Here is a 15,064-nt window from a genome sequence, read left to right on the forward strand (position 1 = left end):
GAGAAGTCTGTTTTCATATGTTATACTTGGACAAAGAATTTAAATGGAATTATGTATAAATTAATATAAAATGATTACCTTTGGTGTTGACAGGTTTGAACTCCTTAAGGAACAGCCATGATCCTCCAAATGAGTGCATTAATTACTGACTGTCCTTATTTCATTGGAAACTTTTGTTTATAGAAACTTGTAGGCCCCATTTTGGTTTTATTGAAGTGTCATTTAATCATAAATTAGCTGTAGCTATCAGGTGCTTCTGATGAATTGAAAATATGTATCTGACTTGTGGGAAACTTTATAGGCTTCCTCATTTATCAGGTAGATGATTATATATGGATACATTTACAAAAATAAGAAGAGTGGGAATTTTTTCCTTCAACTTGAATATTATCCCTATATGTTGCATGAATGAAAGACTTCCCATGTTTCCATCAGAGTAATGTACTTGCTTTAATTCTTAAGCATAAGTGAACGTGATATAAAATATATATACTGGATTACTTGTGAAGGATGCATTTAAAGCAATTTAAAATGTGTTTTTATTTGTAAGACACTACTTATTAAGAAATTGGTTATATTATGTTTACTGTTTTAATCTGGTGGTAAAGGTATTCTTAAGAATTTGCAAGTACTTTAGATTTTCAAAACTGAATGAGAGAGAAAATTGTATAACCATCCTACTGTTCCCTTAGTGCAATACAATAAAACTCTGAAATTAAAAAAAATGAATGATGTCCTCCTTGATGGGAATAGGTGCCAGACGCTGGAGAGAAGAGGAGGTAAAGGTAGAAACCAGTACTCAGAGATGGGAAGGGAGGAAGCACTCTTTTTCCTTGAGACATATGGAAAGAGTAAAGATTAAGACAAATGTATTGAGATAAAGGAGGGAACACAGGTGACACTGCTTGATATTTTCCTCATCAGAACAAAAGTCATAGGGCAGGGTAAGCCAGGGATCAGAGAAGCACCAACAAGGAAGAAGAAACATACATAGACCAAAATAAGATTGGGTAAAGAATGGGCACAGAGACATCAGAGTGTTGAAGAACTGCAGGAAAAAAAAAAAAAACAGTAGAGGACAGGTGGCTACTGGTACAATGGGAAAGTAAAAGATTCACCAGGGTCAAGAATAATATACAAAAAGTAAGAATGACCCTGTAGAAAGAAAGTTTCTTGCTTCTCCCACTGGACTAAGAGTTCCCCCACAAGAGAAATAGTTGTTTCTCTTTGTGACTAAAAATTCCCCAAGGTAGGTGATAATGTCTTCCATATTTTCACAGAATTCTTCAAACCCAAAATAGAGGATTATCTTATCTCCCTTCCTTCCTCCCTGCCTCCCTCCCTTCCTACTTCCTTCTTTTCCATGTGCTCTCCCCAAGTTTGGGCTTGGCTTACAAGGAATGCCCAAAGCATTGCGGGCTTCACTCAGCCCCTCCTCAGGTCCCTTCACAGCTGATGGGAAGTACTTCCTGTGTGGACTTTGGTGCCTAGTCCTTCTGGTCTCAATTAACTGCCTTTGAAACATATCCTTAATTAGTTCAAAGTTATCTCATTTCAAAAGCAGCCTAGATACATTCACAATATCCATTTGTTCTTAAGAGGTAGCCAGGTAGGATAGTTCTGTTTTCCTCTCTTTATAATATTCCCGACATTTGAATTTTTACTCTTTTCTATCATTCATTTACTTTTCTCTCCCTCTTTGTTTCCTCCCTCCCCATCCTTTGAATTGATAGTCTCTTCGACCCGCACCTCCTCTCTTTCCTTCTCCATTACTAGAGCCAGTGTCCATAGCAGACTTCCAGACTTTCAACACCTGAAGCAGCCTTCTCTTCACTCATGGCCAGCCAACAGTTTTCCAGCCAACTGCAGGAGGAAGTAATCTGCCCCATCTGCACAGACTTTCTGCAGGACCCTGTCACCATAGACTGTGGACACAATTTCTGCAACAGATGCATCACACGGATTGGGGAAGCATCAGGCAGTTTTTTCAAATGTCCCCTCTGCAACAGTTCTATGAACAAAACATTCAGGCCCAACTGGCTGTTGGTAAATCTGGTGAAGAAAATCCAAGCTATGAGTGCTTCTGAGGAGCAACCAGAAAGGGACGAGCTGAAATGTCAGAGGCATGGAGAGAAGCTCTATTACTTCTGTGAGCACAGTGGGAATTTCCTCTGTGTGATGTGTTGTGAATCCGAGGACCACAGAACGCATAATCACAGTTTGATAGAAGAAGCTGCCCAGAAATATCAGGTAGGCATCTGGGGGCCCTTCTCTGCTCCCCACATCAGAAGAGGACGTTAGTGGGGATCTGTAAACTGTTACCTCTTCCAAGTGGTTTGTACCACCCTTTGCTCTTAAGTGGGCAATTCAGTCAGCCATGGTGGGGGATGCCTGCCCAATGCAATGCACCATGAAGACTGGACAGGACTTGAATTCTGGCTCAGAAGGTTTGGGCTCAAGTTCTGACTCCTGTGTATCCTTATAACCTTCAAGGAAACTCTTTACCTCTCCCAGCCTCAGGTGCCTCAAGTTTCAAATGATCCAAACAAAACCTGTGTCTTAAAATTGTTGATAAGGCAAATCAGGGCAAGTTTGTGGGAGTTCTTTGATGATGCCAAAGCATCCTGCAAATATTAATTCTAATTAGTCATAAATAACATTTTTCTCTCTTAGGTCAGTCACTAAGGCTCCATCTTTTCCCAGCTTGAGAAAGAAAGTGTGTGTGTGTGGGGGTGCTATTAATAATTACATTAGGACTCCCTGGAGAGTCAATCATACCTGCTCCTCTGAGAGACTCAGAGGGATTTAATGAGAAGAGAACTCAGGCACAACCTACAAAAAGGACCCCCTCCCCACAGGTGAAGATTCAATCTCAGATTGAGATCTTGCAGCAAACAGAGAAGGAGATAGTACAAAAGAAGGAGCAAGGTGAATGGAAGATCAATGATTTTATGGTAAGGAAAAACTCTATCCCATGGTCCCTGGAAACAGAAACATCTCTGTGGAAGATCCTAAACTCTTTATTATTCTCACTCTCCAAAAAAAGGTTCTGTGACAAAAACTGGGGCAGAAAGAGACAGTGTATAGGAGGAGCAGCCCTGGGTGGGGACAGAGAATGTGACCTGCGGGCTAGGTGTGTTCACGCCCTCTCCTCTAAGAACTTGACCTGCCAGGGTGCAGCAGCTGGGTGACCCACCTTGCTTTCACAGAGCAGGTAGGCAGCTTGCCTCTGACACCGGCCCCACAGTTGGTAAAAAGAAAACCTTCACTGGTCTTAAAATCAGAAATACTGGCTTTTAACTAAGCTCTGCCTAAGGAGGCCATGACTAACAAGAGACTGATTCTCAAGTTCGAAATGAGAGACTGTGGTATCACCCAACACTTTTAGGTGTCTTGTTTTGTTGTCATGTCCAAGGAAAAATTATGTGATTATAACCTGACAGCCTTCTGAAAATGTGAGTTTTAGACACTGAGGTCCTTAAAGGTGAAAATGATGAAACATAACTTAGCCTAAAACAAAGAACATAGGAAGTGCTTTTAAAGTTCATTCTTCTCACCTCTCCTTTCCTACAGGTCTGTCACAGTACACGGTTCTGCTCTGGCACTTAGTATAAACTTAATACACTTAAAATTGAATACAGTGGCCTGGGCAGATATTGGAGGCTACCCTCTCATCTCTGTGTCCCTTTGTCTTGCCACCAGAACCATGTAAATTTTGAGAGGATAAAGATCCTTGGGGAATTCAGACACCTGCAGCAGGTCCTTGAGGAAGAGAAGAATTTCCTCCTGTCCCGGCTCCATTGGCTGGAGCAGGAGGGGACAGAGCAGAAGAAACTCTTCATGGCTTCAATGGAGTTGCAGCTGACCACCCTCAAGAAGCTCATTGATTCCTTGAAGGTCAGGCAGCAAATGCTTCCTAGTCAGCTGCTGGAGGTGAGAGTCCTTTGGGGGCAGAACTGTGGACAGGTAGCAGTCTATCCCTGGTCTCAAGTCAGAGCATGGATCACCTGACAGAATACGAGAGATTGCCCCAATCATCTTTTTTTTTTCTTTTTTGGTAAATTATAGTTGTACATAATGGTGGGATTCATTGTACATATTCATGCATGCACACAATATAACAATGTAATTTGGCCAATATTATTCTCCAGTATTTCTCTTTCCTTCCCCTCTTCCCTTCTTCTGATCTCTTTTCTTAATTCTACTGATCTCCCTTCAGTTTTCATGAGATCCTCCCCATACAACATTTCTTTTCCTTTTCCTTCTCTTGCTTGCACATGTGAGAGAAAACATATGAACCTTGACTTTCAAGTTTGGCTTATTTTGCTTAACATGATATTCTCAAGTTCCATCTATTTCCTTCAAATGAAACAATTTCATTTTTTATGGTTGAATAATACTCCATCATGCATATATATACCATATTTTCTTCATCCATTCATTCATTGATGAGCACCTACTCTGTTTTCATAGTTAGGTGAACATGATTATACTGCTATAAATATGACTATGCATATATGATTATAATATGAAGTCTTTTATGCTTTAGGATAGACTTCAAGCAGTGAGATAGCTGGGTAATGTTGTTGTTCTATTCCTAGTCTTTTGAGGAACCTCCATACTGATTTAAATACTGGTTGTATTTATTTACAGTCTTACCAATAATGTAAAAGTGTTCCTTTTTCTCCACATACTTGCCATAATTTATTATTGTTTATATTCTTGATGGCTGACATTCTAAGTTGGGTAAGATAAAATCTCAGTGTAGTTTTTATTCGCATTTACCCCAATCTTATTACCTCTAGCACAGACATGTAAGCCACATATATAATTTAGCAGTATAATGTGGGTCACATGTGTAATTTAAAATATAATGTGAACTATATAATGTGATTTAAAAATGCACTGCAAGACATGTATCTAACTTAAATTTTTCTAGTAACCACATTAAAAAGGTAAAAAAGAAACTAATGAAATAAATTTTAAGAAAATATTTAGTTAACTCAATGTCTAAAAGTTATTTTGTCCTGTTCTCCATATTTTTTAAAAATTTTTGTAGTTTAGATGGACAGAATGCCTTTATTTTATTTGTTTATTTTTATGTGGTGCTGAGGATTGAACCCAGTGCCTCATGCATGCTAGGCAAGCACTCGGCCACTGAGCTATAGCACCAGCCCCTTTCTCCATATTTTTGAGGTATTACATTCTGGGAATTTTCTGGGGGGTGGGTGGGTACTGAGTTTTTGACTTCTAATATATATTTTGCACCTTTAGTACATCTCAGTTCAGAGGCTAAATTGTCAGTTGTTGAAATAAAATGTAATCCTACCAAATCAATAAAGTTGTGTTCCATGGAAAGAGAATTTTACTCCTGCTTCAGTTTTTAATTTAAATTTTAATTAGTGAAAATTCAGTTAAGTTAAAAATGTGGCTTATTGTCACACTAGCCTTGTTTCAAGTGTTAATAGCCATAAGTGGCTGTGCAGTGGCTACCATATTGGACAGCGTAGGTCAGGGTGATGCACAAAATTAGATGAGATGATCACACCTGAATTCATCTCCTTTGCCTATAAGTTTTTCTTTCTTTCTTTCAAGAAATCTCTCTCACACACACTCACCCTCTCTTTCTCTAATTCTCTCTTCCCCATCCCCCACCCCACCCCCAACCCACACAAAGAGAAAGGAAAAGATTATGCAAAGCCATTCCAGCCTCTCTCCTGTCCTTGGTTTAGTATCAGAGACAAAATTAATTCTCAGAATCTCAGTGTTTCTTCTCCTCATCTTCACTCAGTCTAACCACTTTCTTGTCTACTGATATATGAGGTGCTTCTTGGAGTAGTCCTCCAGGGCAGATGGGAAGAGTGAGGGAATTGGAAGGTTTCTCACTCCATCTCTAGCAGGGTGTGAAGCTTCACTTTGGCCCTGTGGTCAGCTACACACTAAAGCTGTGCTCTCTTTCTCTTCTAGGACATCAGAGTTATCCTGCACAGGTACGATGGGCCAACCCGCATGCATCATGCATATAGTACTCAACATATATTCAAACACACTCAACATTTTTCCCTCCCAAATATCTCCACTCTAATTTTGCAGTCAACTATTTAGGTTGAAGATGGGGAATGCCTGAGCCTTAGCATAGGGTTGGTTGGTTTAAAAAAAAAAAAAAAGAAAAAGAAGCTTTTTGTCAACTTCCTAGTTCTTCAGCACAGATTCTCCTATTTTCTGGCACCTTCTGTATGCCCCCTTGCTCAACTAGGTGGCTCCTGGGTCCCCTACTATATTTCCCTGCCCCTGTTCTGGTCTCTCCTCTGTCTCCAACTCCCACCTTCGTTTTCATATTTCCTCAAGCCCCACCTCTTTCCAGCTCTGTAGCTCTAGCCCTGGCCCCTGACTCACAGCTCACTACCCCCTGACTCACACCAGCCAGGCCTCCATCTCCTCTTATGCATGTCACTAGGTCCTCCCTCCCCCACATCCCATCCTCTGATCTCACCATCACCTGCCACGACTTCATAGGAGTGAAGAATTTCAATTTCTCAATTCAACCCTGATTCCTCCACACCTGGAGAAAAAACTCAGTGAAGCAAAATCAAGACATGACTCCATCATAGAGAACATGAAGAAATTCGAAGGTATGGAACTGGCTGTCACCCCTTCAGTCACCTGCCTCTGGGGATTCTCTCCCCATCACCCTGCCCCCACAGAAGCTGAACTGTAACTCTTACGTGCCAATAATAATTAGTGGGACCTTCAAATGCTAGGATCTCTGTTGGGCAGTTTCCAAGTATTGCTATGCTTCCTTTCAGGCAATTCTAACTCTATCTTCATAGTATGTTATTTATTTGCCTCCCGGACTCATGACAGCCACTAGAAGGGGCTTTGACTTAAACCGTAAGTGACTATTTCTGGGGGACCAGAGAGGAGACAGGATACTACTTTCCCAAGACTTCAAGCAGGGACTGTGAGATCTACAACCCAGTGGTTCTTCCTGAGTACAGAAGTGAATCTCAATTAAAAGTCATTGACATTTTGGGAAAATCCTTTTTCCTCCCTCCTGAGGAAACAGAAATCATCCAGAACACCAAGTGAACAACTTGGACTTTAGATAGTTTGTCAAATATTCTTCAAAACCTTGTCTAGGGCTAGAATTGTGGCTCAGTAGTAGAGTGCTTTCCTCACGTTCGTAGGGCTCTGGGTTTGATCCTCAGCACCACATAAATAAATAATATAAAAGTATTATGTCCATCTACAACTAAAATTTTTAAAATTTTTTTTTAAACTTGCCTGGGCAGGGCATGGTGGTACATGTCTTTAATTTCAGAACTCAGGGGACTGAGGCAGGAAGATCATAAGCCCAAGGCCAGCCTCAACAACCTAGTGAGGCCCTAAGCAACTTATTAAGACTCTGTCTCAAAATAAATAAAAAGGGCTGGGGATGTGGCTCACTGGTTAAGAGTCCCTGGTTCAATCCCTGGTACGAAAGAGAGAGAGGGGGGGGGGAGAGAGAATGGGGAAAGGAGGGAGAAAGGAAGGAAAGAAGAAAGGAAAAAATCTTATCTGGGTTTGCAACAGGGAAGCAGGTTTGGCATCAGTAAAGACTCCCTTCCTTGCAAAACTGTGTTGTCTAAGCTGGGAGTAAAGATAGTTTTAATATAAGAGTCCTCTACTTAGAACTATCACAAAAGTCGACATTCCATCCACATTTACTTCAGGATGTGTTGTCAGCTCTGAAATGTAGCTTGTCCGAATGCGCTACAGGTTTAGAATGCATACCAATTTCTGAAGACTTGGTATGAAAATAAAATGTAAGCTGGTGCAATGGCACATGCCTGTAATCCTAGTTTCCTAGGAAATGGAGACAGGAAGATCCAAGTTTGAGGTCAGCCTCAGCAACTAAGCAAGACTCTGTCTCAAAAAAAAAAAAAAGAATCTAGAATGTAGAATATGTGTGTGTGTGTGTGTGTGTGTGTGTGTGTGTATAAAATTTATGGTGCTGGGGATTGAACCCGAGGTCTTGTACATGCTTGGCAGGCACTCAACCAACTGAGCTATATCCCTAGCTCTACAATAGTTTTTTAATTGAGACAGGGTCTCACTTTGTTGCCCAGGCTGGTTTCAAATTTGTGAACTCAAGTGATCCACCTACCTTGGCTTCCTGAATAGCTGGGACTATAGGTACTCAGCTAGCAATACATTTTTATTCTATATGTTAAAATGACAACATTTTGAAAATACTGAGTTAAATGAAACATACTTTAAAATTAATTTCACCAATTTCATTTACTTTTTTAATATGACTATTAGAAAATTTAAAATTAAGTGGTTCATATTTGTGGCTTCTACTGTGTTTCTCCTGGATAGTGCTGGGCTAAAGAATCACTGCACGGAAGCACAAAGGACACTTCTATATTTTAGTATCTTCTTGGTTCACTAAGAATTTGAGAGACAAGCTGGGTGTGGTTACACATGATGATAATCCTAGCAACTGGGGAGGGTGAGGCAGGAGGATCAAAGGCCAACCCCAGCAATTTAGGGAAAACCTGTCTCAAAATAAAAATAAATAAATAAAAGGTCTGAGGATGTAACTCAGCCCCTAGCTTCAATTTTCAGTCCAAAAATAAAATTTAAAATTTAAAAACCAGAATATGAGAGAGAAATCCATCTCCCACTTGTCCCAAGCATCTCAAATTTCAAGTCAGTGCCAAGCTGTGTAGTCCTGCTTCCTGTTTCACCTCCCTCAACTCCATTTCTTTGCATTTTCTACCCCTAGATAACCTCCAGGCTAATGGGAAGAAAGATAAAAACAGATTCCTCAAAGGCATGAATGAAAAAAACAAGCAGAACTGTAAGTGATGGCTGCTTCCTGTCATTTGGGGCAAGTGAGAAATGTAAAGGGGAAGAACTCTCTCTTTGGGTTCAAAAAGGCTTCCTGGGTGAATGCTAATTGAACCAATTGAGAAGAACAGATTCATATGTTTTATTTATTTAAACTTAGGTAATTCACAGCATAGTGACAATCCTAAATTTTAGAAGTATTTCTATTACTTTTGAATACTTCTAAAATTTAGGATTCTTCATTGCTTAGAGGCAGAGAAAAAAAAAAGTGAGACAAGGAAGCAGAGGAGGCGTCTCTTTGTAGTATTAGCTGACCTGCTGGGCCTAGGTTTCTGGGCAAACTACTATGGATGTGATGTTAGAATAATTCAGAGATGGAGAATCATTGTCATAACAGCTTGTACTGAAATCAGTAGAAATGGTTCTGCCAACCTGATGGTAACACTAGATTTATCATTTCTTAAAGACCCACTATGTTCTGAGCATCCCATTTCCAAGATTGCAAACCCTACAACTATCCCCCAAGGTAGATGTTATTACCTGCAATTTACAATGAAGCTCCCTGGAATTCCAGAGAAGAGAGCTAGGTTTCTTGGGCCATGTGATTTTAAGTGAAATAGAATAAGAATTCATGAACTGGGGTTGTGGCTCAGAGGTAGAGCACTTGCCTAGCAAGTGTGAGGCCTGGGTTCGTTCCTCAGCACTACATAAAAGTAAATAAAATAAAGGTATTGTGTCCAACTACAACTAAAAAAATAAATATATATTTATATATATAAAAAGAATTCACTTCTCCAAAGCCAGAAATGACACTATTCATTCCAAAGTCAGCAGGATTTAGAGATTCTATTCTACCAGCATTCCACAAGAGGAGATACTGACCTTTGAAGAGGGTGAGTGATTGCTGTGTTCCCTGACTTGTACCCTGATGAGTGTTCAACATCCCAAGTTCTAGCATTATGGACCAGTAGGGAAGCCTCCTTCTGTCTGTCATCCCCTTGGGTCGGGGATGGTGTTCACTGAGAACCACTGACTGTTGTTGTGGTACGGAGGATTGAAGCCTGGGGTGCTCAACCACTGAGCTACATACCCATCCCTTTTTATCTTTTGTTTTGAGATGGGGTCTTACTGAGTTGCCAGTCCTCAAACTTACAATTCCCCTGCCTCATCTTCCTTGGTTGCTGGGACTATTACAGATTTGCACCACTACCCCCAGTTGACTATTTGTATTTGTTTTTAATATGCAGTTTCTGGTTATTAAAACTAAATTTGGGTCTGGGTACATGGCTCAGTGGTAGAGTGCTTGGCTGGCATGGTATGTGAAAAACCCTGGATTCCATTCCTAGTGCCTCAAAAAACTTTTTTGTTTTCTCTCCCTAATTTCTAGGGTGTCTTTTAGAGAAAAATAATCCAGAGTCATCTTTTCTAACTAGGAGTCTACTCAAAACCCTGGGATTTTCCTGTGGAGTAGTGAGAGGACCTCCAAGTCTACTGGAGGAAATGCTCTTTCCACCCAGCATCGGGAATACACTGAACTGACCCAGAATACACTGAAATTTCCTAACATGCAGGCCACCCTCTCCTGTCAGAACTAGGTGGAATGAATCAATGCTTTCAGTACCTACCTGAGATTGAGATTACAAATCAGCAGAAACTCCCCACTACTCAAATAGGAGAATAGGAAAACAACAGAAAGAGGGGTTTAGAGACACCTTAAAAAGAGATTGGGGGATGGCGTGCTGTGGAATCTATAGTTCTTGAATATACCAGGTGCCACATATTGCATGGGCAAATATGGGTGGCAGACAGCATCTCATGAGTCTTCTCTACTTTCCGAATTACAGGAAATACTGGGCCCCCCGATCCGTTTGCCCCTAACCTGTTTCTTGAATTTAGCCTAGGTCCCTCCTGCTGTAGGTAGAACTCAGCCGCACAATTGGCGATGGAAATTCATTGCTGACGCTTACTGACATCTTTTCTATTTTCCTTCTCCTTCTTCCTCAAAGGGGACGAAACAATTAAGCCGGGGCCATCTAATCCCTACCCCCGAACTCCAACCCACGCCTTATTTGGGGCTCCCTTTGCTGGGGAAGCCGCCCCTTCAGCATCACTTCTGGCCGGAAGCAGGGAGACTTATGTTGAAGTTCCTGAAAACGGAGCGGGGAGCTTTAGCGCTGAGATTACTGAACGGTTCAAAGTGGTGCTGAGTGAGTGGTTGAAGGCGATCATGGTCCCTGGTTGAGCAGAGTCGCGTCGAGGGAGTGGAAAGTCGGGGAGAGGCCTGGGCTACTGACAGGGAAGATGCGGGTGGTGGTGAAGGCTGGAGAAGGATGAACGCGTTCTTTAATGAAACGAAAGGAAAAGGCAACCTTGGACCCTTGGAGCTCTAGCCTCATTCTTGGCTTCTCCTATCACTTTGGCTATGGTGCCTCCTAGAGGATAAACGTAGTCCCTACCACTGTCTCCCTCTGATTCCCTCCCTGACTACCCCGCCGCTCCTCTTTTTAAACTGTTTGAGTGGCAGTAGTTCAGGCACAAGGCCAAAGATGAGTAAGGCCTGCTTGGGTCAAGATCCTAACCCTCCCCATGAGCCTTCATTCTTGTGTTTGAGGGACTTCACTTTGGAAAAATTACTTAAGCTCATTAAAGTCTGAGCCTCAACATCTCATACTAGCCTCAATCAGGGACCACGGGAAACGAGGAAGGAAGAGATGATCTCTCATCTTTGATTGTTGAAATGATCCCACCACCATCAGCAGCAGGGAGCTCCCCTCTGCACCCACAGAACAGCACATGATGAAATCAGGGATGGACTTTAAGGGGGAGATAGGCCTAGGACTTCTCCTATGGCTAGGGTTGTGCCTGGGGAGAGGAAACCTATTTCCAGCTGCATCTGGGGAAGTTCAGAATTTGGGGTTGAACAACTTGACTCTCCCTCTTTCTCCTCATTTTCCCACAGCCCCTGTGACACTGGATACAGCCTCGGCCCACCCAGACCTCATCCTTTCCCAGGATCTAAAGACAGTAACTCTGGCCCTCCACTTCCCGCGCAGGTCGGAGGAGCCCGCCAACCCCGAGTGCTTCTACCCTTTTCGTTGTGTACTGGGCTCTCCAGGCATTACTTCTGGCTGCCAGGCGTGGGAGGCGGAGCTTCAAGGGAGGGAACGCGGGGGCTGTCTGGTGGGCGTGGCCTCGGAGCTAGTGTCAAGACGCGGTTGTCTGCTTGTGGAGCCCTTGGCAGGCCTCTGGACGCTGCGCATCACAAGCCTTGGGTGCGAGGCGCTCACCGATGGTGGTACCCGGGAGAACCTCCCCATCCATCCGAAGAAAGTGGGCATCTTCGTGGACCACGCACGCGGGAAGATCGTCTTCTTTGACAGCACCACAAGCAAGCACATCTATACCTTTCACGCCTCCTTCGCTGGGCAGATCTTCCCCTTTTTCCAGCTCCTGTACCCTGGCACCCGAATCTCCCTGAATCCCTAGAGTTGTTCCCTTTCCTTTCTCTCCATCTCTTCCCTTCTAACTCCCCATTTTGGGATGCGCTGCAGCTAGTCCCATTGAAGCTAGGCTTCCTGGAGCCCTTTCCAAACATTCTGATATTCTGACCCCATTTAAAATTTTCCATTTTTCTCTCAGGTTCCCCTTCCCCTTTCTATGTCTGAATCAAGAAGAAAGACTCAAATACACCAAAAGACTATACATAAGACTATCCGTTGCAACACTTTTTGTAATAGAACAAGATTGGAAGCAACTCAAATGCCCCTCAACAAGTGATGGTTAAAAAAAGCTGAAGTGAGAAAGCATTTGAACCCTAGTTGAGACTAAGATGCAGAAGCTGACCTGAGCTGCTCCCTTCTTTTCCTCCACCTCATTTTTCCTGCTGCACACACCTGCACAAGTAACTCTGAATGCAGCCTTTGCTGGTCCAGACCTCATCCTTTCCTGAGGTCTGAAAACCACCATGTTGGGCTTTGTCTCTTCAGAAGACTCAGCCAGATCCTCTTTAACACCAATTTGCAAATGAGGACTATTTGTGTTGTAATATGGGATGACCTCCAAGATATATTGTTAAGTGAAAAAATTAAGTGGGTAACCATACATATAGTATGTTAAATGTCACATAAGGGGGGGTATTAATATACATTTTTCCTTATATTTATTTTCTTTTTAAAGAGAAGGATAAATCAAAACCTAATTCAAATTACCTATGAGGGAGGGTAAAATTAGGTGGAAATTAGTCTTTTCTAAATATTTCAAACCCAGGGCCTTATGCTTGCCAGCCTTTACTGAACTCACTAAGCCACATCCTCAGCACAAGTGTGTGTCATTTTGTATATTTGACATAATGTAAATATTTTACATCATTATAAAAAATTAAATGAGATTAAATGAATCTAACTGTCTACATAGTTAGTAGTATTTCTTAGCTATGTCCATAAAGAAGAACTAAAACTAATTTGAAACTCATCAGATTTAGATCTGAGTAACAAGAGATTCAGAAGACACAGTCTGAAACTTCCAATTTGGAAAATTTGCAGGAGAAAGAACAAGTTTTCTTCATTAAATAAATTGCTGAGAGGTAGGCACAGTGGCACATGTCTATCTATAATCCCAGCAATTTGGGAAGCTAAAACAGGAAGAATAAGAGTTGGAGGTCAGTCATAGCCATGTAGTGAGACTGTGAAAATGAAAAATAAAAGACTGGAGATGTAGCTCAGTGTTAGAGCACCCTTGGGTTCAATCCTCAATACCACACACACAAAAAAGAAAAAGAAAAAGTAACAAAAAATTGCTGGGAAAGGAGGAGAAACATACAGACTAAAAGAGACTAAAGGACATATCAACCACATGCATTGCAGACTTATTTGCATCTTGGTTTGAATAAGTTAATTGTAATTAATTTTTAAAATTATGAGACAAAAATTTGAACATCAGTTGTACATTTACATTAAAGAATTGTTCATCTTTAAGGTATGATCATTATATTTTTATAAGCTATTTGCATACTGAAGTTTTTACAAAAGAAAAGATGTGATGTCTGGTATTTGCTTAAAAACAGTGGGAAAAAAGAGGCGAGATGAGTTGCTAATTGTTGAAGGAGGAGATAAGTGCCCAAGAGTTCATCATACTATTTTCTCTACTTTTATATAGGTTTAAAACTTTTCCATAATAGAAAGGGAGCGCGCGCGCGCGCGCGCGCGCGCACACACACACACACACACACACACACACACACACACACACACACGAGGGTGGGGGAGTGAGACCCTCTAAGTAAGGTCTCTACCAGAATCAATATTTGGGAGTGAATTTGACTCAGGACCCAGACATCTATCCCTTCAGAAATGCTGAAAAGTTTCTGATTATGGCAAAAGATTTCTTTTCAAAGACAAATCCATCCGATTTTTCCAGGTCCTCATATTGAGAAAGCAAAGTTAAACCAGTACTATGTGCATCTTCCTCTCGAACTCTCACCATCACAACAAAAATCTGTATCATTTCTATTTTTGCCAGGAATCGAAGTTAAACTCAAAGGACTGCCTGTGTTTCCTGGGTGATACTGAATAAGTAAAAAGGACGAAGAGACGGACCCACGATTTGCGCCAGAGTTCAAATTTTTCTAGGGTGTCTTCCTCTACGACTCTCTTCAGCTGGCCGGCGGGCAGGATTGGCAGATGGGGCGGGCATTCCGAGGTTTTTACAGCAGCCCAGTTGGGATTAGGAAGCGGCAGGATTGCAGCCGACGTGCCGAGTCGCCTGCTGACCGCCAGGCTGCTGGGCGCGTGTCCCCGCGAAGGGAGGGCGGGCCCAGGTGTCGGGGCAGGAGCGAGCCAACGCCCAGAGCGCGGATTCCAAGAGCGCGCTGTCAGCCCTGGCTGGGCTCCTCCATCCAGTTCCCCCGGTTGCCCGCGAGGCGCCGCTGATTACATAAACAGCCTTGGCTCTTCTGCCAAGAAAAGGACCTGGGACTGGTGACAAGGCGGCCAAGACCGGCCAGCAATTCCCGTCCTGACATTCATTCAGAATCACCCCGGGGTAGTTCAAATTCCCATATTCAAAAGTCCTAGCCATGAACTTCACACACTTTACCCTCTTTAATAATATGCATATTTAGCATCTTTGCTAGAAAGAGAGATCTCTAACTGTATTACATTAATTACCTACTTCTTCCCCTTTCCCAATCCCTGACACAGCACAGACACTAGAATGGGGTAGTTGATTAATA

General features: G+C 42.2%; 1 protein-coding gene and 1 pseudogene across 1 annotated transcript; both read left to right on the top strand.

Moving 5' to 3' along the window:
- The first annotated feature begins 1,836 nt into the window (after window positions 1-1,836).
- Trim31 (tripartite motif containing 31) lies at window positions 1,837-11,077 on the top strand. Its single transcript, XM_040282243.2, has 7 exons — window positions 1,837-2,250; window positions 2,859-2,954; window positions 3,703-3,933; window positions 5,968-5,990; window positions 6,517-6,632; window positions 8,771-8,845; window positions 10,842-11,077. The coding sequence occupies exons 1-7, from the start codon at window positions 1,837-1,839 to the stop codon at window positions 11,075-11,077; spliced, it is 1,191 nt and encodes a 396-aa protein (XP_040138177.2).
- A 545-nt stretch (window positions 11,078-11,622) lies between these two features.
- On the top strand, window positions 11,623-12,542 carry LOC144366302 (E3 ubiquitin-protein ligase TRIM31 pseudogene; annotated as a pseudogene).
- The last annotated feature ends 2,522 nt before the right edge of the window (window positions 12,543-15,064 follow it).

This window comes from Ictidomys tridecemlineatus, chromosome 8 (assembly GCF_052094955.1).
Source record: "Ictidomys tridecemlineatus isolate mIctTri1 chromosome 8, mIctTri1.hap1, whole genome shotgun sequence".
Classification (NCBI taxonomy): domain Eukaryota; kingdom Metazoa; phylum Chordata; class Mammalia; order Rodentia; family Sciuridae; genus Ictidomys; species Ictidomys tridecemlineatus.

What these genes read in the sequence shown, in the direction of transcription:
- Trim31 (XM_040282243.2), top strand. Translation starts at nt 1,837, where the DNA reads ATGGCCAGCCAACAGTTTTCCAGCCAACTGCAGGAGGAAGTAATCTGC. An exon ending in AAGCTGCCCAGAAATATCAG is followed by an intron (nt 2,251 to 2,858) that starts GTAGGCATCTGG and finishes CCCTCCCCACAG; the next exon opens with GTGAAGATTCAATCTCAGAT. An exon ending in TTCCTAGTCAGCTGCTGGAG is followed by an intron (nt 3,934 to 5,967) that starts GTGAGAGTCCTT and finishes TTTCTCTTCTAG; the next exon opens with GACATCAGAGTTATCCTGCA.